The 8,629-nt window shown below is 34.7% G+C and overlaps 1 protein-coding gene across 1 annotated transcript; it reads left to right on the top strand.

Moving 5' to 3' along the window:
• The first annotated feature begins 395 nt into the window (after positions 1 to 395).
• LOC149194539 (putative serine carboxypeptidase-like 23) lies at positions 396 to 5,529 on the top strand. Its single transcript, XM_089407689.1, has 10 exons — positions 396 to 772; positions 865 to 972; positions 2,939 to 3,034; positions 3,132 to 3,224; positions 3,516 to 3,601; positions 3,823 to 4,062; positions 4,493 to 4,626; positions 4,745 to 4,834; positions 5,046 to 5,151; positions 5,251 to 5,529. Exons 1-10 carry the CDS (start codon positions 397 to 399, stop codon positions 5,389 to 5,391), a joined length of 1,470 nt encoding a protein of 489 aa, XP_089263815.1. The 5' UTR covers position 396; the 3' UTR covers positions 5,392 to 5,529.
• The last annotated feature ends 3,100 nt before the right edge of the window (positions 5,530 to 8,629 follow it).

Here is an 8,629-nt window from a genome sequence, read left to right as displayed (position 1 = left end):
TTCTGAACCTTGGTAGGAAGACAAAAGGGCTGTGGTAATCATACTTCTTGATGACGTAAATCCCACAAGATGTAATGGCTTCTCCAGGCTGTGTTTACAATTATTTGTTCATGCCGTGGGCCCTCCATGCGTGATTTTGGAACCACTCTTGGATTGTCAACGGACTTCCATTTCCAAAGTAGATCAAAGAAAAGCACCCTCTCAACTCCCAAATTCCTATCTATCTCCTCCTCCGACTTCCTCTCCCTCCATTTGCAATTCACAGCCTGCTTCAGAAACTAACTATAAGTAATGCACCCGGCCCGGCCTTACCTTAGATGACTCTCTACTTGAAAACTCTAATTAACAACACAACCTCCGATTTTCCTCCCTTGGTTGGTTATCAAGATGCACAGAATGCAGTTTTTTCTTCTGCCAATCATTTTGGTCGCAGCAGTTGCTCCGTCTCATCAGCTCACCTCTCAAGGTGACAAACTGCGGTCGTGGCGCAATGCTACAAGATACAGAAACCATACCATACAAACTATACAATGGGAGTCTGACAGCGCCACGATCAGTTTCAAGAACGATTCCGAATATTTGACAGAGGGACCCTCGCAAGAGGCCGATTATCTCCCACAAGGCCTACCAGGTCAGCCCGCTGGTTTCAAATTCCGACAGTACTCTGGATATGTAACAGTTGATGCCAGGGCAGGCAGAGCGCTTTTCTATTATTTCGCCGAGGCCACTCGAGATCCCTCCAAGAAACCGCTGGTTCTCTGGCTTAACGGCGGTAAATTCGCTTGACTATTTGCTTTTCACAGGTTTCCAATAATAATTGTATTCTTCAATTCTTCTAGTTCTCATAAACAAATACTCTCGCAGGGCCTGGATGTTCGTCGTTGGGATATGGAGCGATGGCGGAATTAGGGCCTTTTCGCGTTAACCCAGACGGAAGAACTCTTAGCCACAATCCATACTCATGGAACCAAGGCCAGTATTTCCCTCATTTATTCCTGAAATTGTACTGATATTTGTTCATTCAGATCTCTAGTCTGCCAGGATTTTTAATTCATGAGGTTAACATTTGTGCAATATGAATTGAGATAGAAGCACATTAATTTCATCTGAGATAGGTCTGACATTTCATATATGGTATAACTTTAACATTTCAGAGTATGAATTAACATGTTAATCATAGTTACAAATTGGAAAATTTCTAGAATATACAGATATTTAAGCATATTAATTTTTTATTTTAATTTAAATAAACAATTATTATATTTAAATTTAAAAAAAAAAATTTAATAAATCTTATTTCTTACTAGAGTATTTCTATGTGATTATCTCTGACATTAATCCTTCTGGTTAAGATGTTATAGATGCCATTAATAAGATCGTTTTATAATTTTTTTTTAATAAAAAAAGTTATTATATTTAATGCTATTTTATTTATAAGTGCAAATTTGTTCTACCATTTGCATTTACATTTTTACCAATTTTTTAATATGTAAATTTATTTATATTTTATTCATAAATAAATAATTTATTTAGTATTATAATTTTCTATTTTTTAATTTTATTTGAATATAAAATTATCCTTTTAATATTATGTGCAAACTTACTTTTAAATATACTTTTTCCATTTTATGACTTTTTTCCCTATTTTTTTTTCCCACTTTATAACTTTTTTTAATAGAGAAGTTATTTTTTTAGTACACCCTCTAAAGGACATGTATTATTCATCCATGAGAGCGGAAGAGGGAAAGAAATCTCCTACAGCATGTATGGTTAGTGCTCACAATTATGAATAGAATTTGTTAAGCAAATTGTTAGTGATAGAGTGATTTGTTTATTATATATAATTTAAAATTTTACAAAACTGTCCAAATTTTTCTTTGAAATTATAAAGCTGAGTTAAAAAAATATTAAAATAATAAAATTTAATAGATAATTTGTTTTGAAAGTTTAAATAACTTTAAAAAATATTAAAACAATAAAATTTAACGAGTACTTTTTTCGAAATTCCAACTCCCTTGACAACTAAATTAGAGTCATATAAAAAAATTAGAGTCATATATTGATATAAAAAATTACTGAAACCACTCGTTATGAATCCTTCCAAAAAGATCAAATTCAATTGAACAGTTGTTTTCCCTAAATTCATCAAATTCAATTAAAGAAGTGTTTTCCCTAAATTCATCAAATTCAATTAAAGAAGTGTTTTCCCTAAATTCATCTTTCTAGCTAAGGTGATTGTTTAGGGCCGAATTCGAATTTACTAAATTATCGACCGGACCGAATCGTCGAATTCGCTATTTTTTTAATATGGTAGAATTTGGTAACGATGTTATGAATCAATATGGCATTGGTCTAAATTTATTAGAGAGTCCACATTTTTTATTGCAGTATACAAATAACGACATTTATACAATACATTAAAAGATACTGAATCGATGAGAAAAATATCATTTATTTATTCATTGATACTATGTGTATGTTATACTGAAATCAGATGAAAAAATAGTATTTCATTTAGGTTTAGTTTTTAGTCTTTAAATTTTATTTTGAATTTAATTTATATAATTAATTCAAAATATATTAATTATTTATAAAAAAGAATTATTTTATTATTTAATTTATATTTATATACACATCAATTTTCAACTATTATTTCACATAAATAAATAATGATAACCTAAATTATAATTTAAGTTTAGACATATCGTAAGTTAAATATTAAATTATTTCATAACATTTTTTATTCATAAAATACTAATAATAATAAATCAACATTTTATCTTTAGATTTTAACCAAAAATCATATATTCTTTAACCATATACAGATAATTTTTAGAAATATACAAATAGCCCATAGTATCCAACTCAGTACGATTACAAAACTCTTTCCAGATAATGATGTCAGGTTAAATTGCTAACATGTCCGTGTTGCCAACAGCGGCGAACGTATTGTTTCTCGAGTCTCCCGCAGGCGTTGGATTCTCTTACACGAATACAACCTCTGATTATACGCAAACTGGCGATAAACTTACCGGTAACTTGTGATTTTTTTCGGTTTTCTTTAAAACAAGCCTCGTTTAATCGATGATGGGAAATCTAAACTTTTTAAGGGGGTTTTTGTTTGACTCCAGCTGAAGAATCGTATGCATTCCTGGTAAACTGGTTCAACAGGTTTTCTCAGTATAAATTTCGAAAGTTTTACATTGCAGGCGAAAGCTATGCAGGTATATAGTTTCCACTACCTAAGGCGCCTGAAGTTCTTTGTTAGTTTCAGATTAGATATAATTAAAACTTTGATGAGGGTAATTGCAAGGCGTTGCGCTAAAATTAATGCGACTCATGTCTTTAATGACAAGATAGTTTGGACAGACCTTGTCCTGAAATTTGTTAACAACTATGATAATCTTGGTGATTGTAAGACAAACTATGTCAGCGCTGCAAGAAAGATTTCTAAAGTTGATTTGATTTTGAGGGAAACGTTTATTTTTCATTTTAATGATAATTATTGGTTGTAGGATATTACATTCCAGAGCTGGCTTCAAAAATTTTACAGCACAAAAATTTGTCGCAGGCATCATTTATGAATTTCAGAGGAATAATGGTGAGTTCAACTCACACTTGTGACGTTCACAAAATTTCATCCGTCTCAAATCAAAATACATAAAAAGAGAATCCAACATACAAATTCTTGTCTATCAATGCGCATCTGAAGTTTTCACATTTAAAACTTGCAAACTCTATAGAAATCCATCTTGTTAAATTCTAAAATGTGGAAACTTCGTTACACAATCAATCTGAAGCCCGCACATTCAATTTATGCAGGTTGGAAATGGTGTAATGAATAGTTTAACAGATTTTATTGGAACCTTTCAGTACGCATGGAGTCATGCGTTGATATCGGATCAACTCTATGAGAACGTAATTTTCAACTGCAACTCTTCCAATTTGAATGTAGGCTTGTGCAATGATTTGGAAGGTCTAGTTTATACCGAAATGGGAAATATCAATATTTACAGTATCTATGCACCCATATGCATAGATAATTCATCCAAAATGGCGAGGGTAAGTGCAGCTTTTATACATATATAATTTTTTTACGTTTATTTTTAATGACATTAACAATCAGAAACCAACCCTTAATCCATGGTCCTTTTTCTATATTTACCACTTATAAGACTTATAGATGAAGTTATTCTATATATAACAGTTATAAGAGTTATAGATGAAGTTACGTCGTCAGCAAACCCCGCCTCATTTCAACTATGGTCTACCTCCATATTTATCATAGCACTAGTTTCAAATTCCGACTAAACCACAACCCCTCCATCTAATTTTCATGGTATTCCCAATATATGCAGTAAAGTTAAGTTCAGCTAAGCTCCACAGCCCTCTTTTACATCTTTTCCTATGTATATTTACTTATGTTTGACATCTCGAATGCAACAATGCTTTTGCTAAAGATTGACGGTACTTATGATTGATGTGTAAATAGCAAGAAGAAGCAGAAATTCCAGGATATGATCCTTGCATCGACAACTACGTATCCGCGTATTTTAATAGGCCCGAAGTTCAGAAAGCCATACATGCAAATGTAACCAACATAACTTATAGTTGGACCCAGTGCAGGTATATCAAACTTTAGACCTAGTTACTAATATCAGTTTTTGTGAAAATTTAATCTTTCAATCTTCTTATAGCCACAACTTGATGTGTTAAAATATGGTTTCACGTTACTCCATGCCAGTAATGTTCTTTCTTGGGCGGATTCAGTTTCAACTGTCTTACCAATTTATCGTCAACTAATTGCAAGTGGGTTGAAGATACTTGTTTTCAGGTATAATATAGGACAATGTCATGCCCTTTTTGAGTGTATTATAAACAAATTTAACTGAGTGAAAATAAGATTGGTTAGTATATATCGATTCTTTATGAAAATTTGTATTAGATCCGTTTCCGAACAATCACTTCAAGTATCCCTCCACCAGAAACCAAATTTTATGGATGATTCAAGTTTTTTATTAACTTTTTCTTCCTTTGGCTTTCAGCGGAGACACGGATTCCAGAGTTCCTGTGACCGCAACAAAACTGTCCATCAATGAGCTGAAGCTTCCAATTGAGACTCCATGGTACCCCTGGGTGAATGGGGACGAGGTACATAATAAAATCAGTTTCATTAATTTCACAGATAAAATATTATGTTAATATTGATTTGACCTCTACTCAATGGATGCGTTCTCCTGGATGGTGCAGGTCGGTGGATATACTGTGATTTACAAGGGTTTGACATTTGCCACGGTGAGGGGAGCAGGGCATGAAGTTCCGGAATTTCAACCGTCTAGGGCTTTAACGTTGTTCAAATATTTTGTGCAAGAAAAAGCCTTGCCAAAATGATCGGATTATACTGAAATTGCTTGCGGTCTGGAAACTGCCTACCTAAAATAATCATATTTTATCGAAATTTCATGCAAATAATGGAATACCTGGACGAATTAAACAGATTTTATTGAACTTGCTTCAATTTGAGCTTGCGGACCCTCGCGGCCTGTAGCAGCAGTTGCCAGAAGTACATGGTCTCGTACATTGTCTCGTTAGAGATTGTACTCATGAGCCCTGAAAGACATCCACCGCTCAAGAAAGTAAACAAGAAGCCATTATTATGTTATATAGATAAATGCTGTTTTAGCAAATCATTAAAATAAACATTTATAAGAAATCAATATATTGATAAATGTTGTTTCAAAGAATCATTTAAATAAATATTTAGATAATCTTAAATAAATATATAATACAGTAACTTTTGTAAAATAAATATTAAAAAGTGATTAGTAAATTTTGTAAAATAAATATTAAAAAATAATTACCAACTTCCCGTGTTCAAATAATATTGTAAATTCTCTCAGAGATTTTTAAATTTTATTTAAAAATCAAATTCTCATTGACAACCCAAGACCGAAACCCTATTGAAAGCCCTGCACTTTTTCAAATTTAAACGCTAACTATGCTCGAGGATGAAACTTTATATTAATAAGTAATTCAAATTCATTCACGAATATGATTCATTACCAACGTATGCACATGTTAGTAAATTGTTTTTATTAATAAGAATCCAATCTCATTGTTTTTATTAATAAGAATCCAAACCCATTGAAGAATATGGTTTAATACTAATGTGCACATGTTTGGAGATCTCTGAGAAGAGCGACTTCATGTATCTAGTCTATTTTAATCCTTTTTCTGAGAAAATATGTGGCTCAAAATGTACTTCTTTGAATCTATGTAAAGGCGATTGACCTATTTTATAAATTGTTTTATTATATAAATTAATGATAGTAAATTATATTGATAATAATTGGGATATTTTTGTCTGTTTGAGATAGTTCAATTGACAATGATCTTCCAAATGAAGTTTTATTATAAAATTAATTATTTTTTATTCAAATTTTATGTTATCTTCCCCTTTCTTTATACCACAAATCAAATGTGTGCATTTCTGTGTTAGATTTGTGAGATAGCTTTCTACCATGAAGCTTTCAAAAATATTTCATCTCCATAGATAGTAATCATCAGATCGTCATCATGGATTGGTGGATTCATTGATCACGCAAAACAGTCGTGGATTCAAGAAGTTTGGGGCACGATAGATTCTTGCGAAATAGTCACTGTAACTTTATGTTTATTACGCCTGTCTACCAGATTATCAATGCCAAAAAATATGACTCCCACATGCAAAAGTGTGAATACAAAAACAATTTAGTAGTAATTCTTTAGAGCAACGAATTCCCTGTAATTTCGATAGGAATATCCACAACAAGATGCAAATCTTGTGGAAACATGTTCTTCAAATCAATTTGGTGTTGTGAGGAATCGGAGGTGACACTGGTCATGAATTTCATAGACAGTATTGTGTTATGTGATGTTGTCTTTCTTCACCTGCAACATGATCCCGTGGAAACGCGTTCTTCAAATGAAATTAGCGGTGTTTGATATTGGAGAAGACACTAGCTGTTGATTTCATAGACGGGAAGTTGTTTGTGATTTTTCTTCGCCTCCGAGACACATGTAAAAAGCATAGCATGTAATGGCCATCTGCGATAACCTCATTCATGTAAATGTGTTAGAAAACCTGCACAGATGAATCTAGCTAGTAAAGGTTGAACACAGCGTTGCAGAGCAAAAACACTAAAAGAAAATCGAAAGAACAAAACAATGATGCATTAGAAAATAGGTTACAATGCTCATGACATAGCATCACTGGGTGAAGATCCCAAGGTAATGCACCATAGTGGTGATCAATGAGAAGACTAAACACCTACAACAAGTTCCGGAGAGAAATAGCCAGTGGCGGAGAGAAAGAAGGAGCAAATCAGGGAGTAAATCATGCAGATGAACTAGTCAGTTGCGGTGTTAAAGAAGGAGCAAATCAGGGAGTAAATCATGCAGAAGAACTAGCCAGTTGCAGAGTTAAAGGAGGAGCAATTCAGGGAGTAAATCATGCAGAAGGAATCTTGCATGTAGTCTCATGCTCTAACTAAGTGTCCGCATGTAGGTGTCTAGTTCCTCCAACACCCCCCTTGAACACTACTATGGGGAAAAATAGAAAATGGGCCCTGGAAACTAAGGCCAAAGGTCACCCAAAATATAGTGCAACTTGTACTGAAATTGAGGAAAGAGGGAAAACCTCGTGGGAAAAACCCCCCCTCAAAATACAATGTAATCAAAAGAAAAGAGGAAGACAAGACAATTGCTAAGCAACTGTGTCCTTCACTTCAAGACAATCGAGTAGAGAGCGAAAGTTCTGCTCAATGAATGTCTTAGTGAAGACGTCTGCGGTCTGTTCTGCGGAAGGACAGAACTGCAAATCAATGACCCGATCATGTACTAAGTCTCTGATGTAGTGCATATGGATCTCTATGTGCCTCGTCTGCTATCGCTGTATTGGATCCCTGCAAAATTTGAGAGTGCTCTGGTTCTGACAGTAGATGACGATGGGCTGATAGAACCAGATGCGCAACTCAGTGAGGAAGTGCTGTAGCCACAAAGCCTGAATGGTGATTTTGACTACTCCTCTGTACTCGGCCTCAGCTGAAGAGAGAGCAATAGCAGCCGGCTTCTTGCTCGACCAACAAATAGGGCTAGACCCTAGACTGCGTGAATATCCGAAGGTGGACTTGCGATCAATCCTGTCGCCCAGCCAATCAGAATCAGTGAAGCCAAAGAGATTCAATGCAGTGCCTGCAGCATAGTGGATCCCGAAGGTGATGGTACCCTACACATATCGGAGGATGTGCTTGGTAGCATTCTAGTGTAGCTCATGCGGCTCCTGCATGTATCTGGAAACTACCCCTACTGCATATGAGAGATCTAGTATGGAGTGGGTGAGGTACAATAAGCTCCCCACTAGCTGTCGGTAGAGAGTACTGTCAACAAATGGAGTGTCACCTCCATCCTCAAGGCGGACCCCAGACAGAAAAGGAGTCGGTGCTGGCTTGCAGTTAGTCATGTGAAATCTTTCGAGGAGATCCCGTGCATACTCAGCCTAAGAGAGTTTGATGCCTGTGGCATCCTGGCAGATCTCAAGACCAAGAAAGAAGTGTAATGGACCCATGTCCGTCATCAAGAACCTATCATG

The sequence above is a fragment of the Pinus tabuliformis genome, chromosome 2_2 (assembly GCF_031772625.1).
Source record: "Pinus tabuliformis cultivar Carrire ecotype Pingquan chromosome 2_2, CPIR1, whole genome shotgun sequence".
Taxonomy (NCBI): Eukaryota; Viridiplantae; Streptophyta; class Pinopsida; order Pinales; family Pinaceae; genus Pinus; species Pinus tabuliformis.
This window is presented reverse-complemented; position numbering and strand designations above follow the sequence as displayed.

Excerpts from the sequence above, each read along its gene's own strand:
- LOC149194539 (XM_089407689.1), top strand. The coding sequence starts at position 397 with ATGCAGTTTTTTCTTCTGCCAATCATTTTGGTCGCAGCAGTTGCTCCG. Across the intron at positions 973-2,938 it reads TCCATACTCATGGAACCAAG|CGGCGAACGTATTGTTTCTC; the intron begins GCCAGTATTTCC and ends TGTTGCCAACAG. Across the intron at positions 4,627-4,744 it reads TATAGTTGGACCCAGTGCAG|TAATGTTCTTTCTTGGGCGG; the intron begins GTATATCAAACT and ends ACTCCATGCCAG.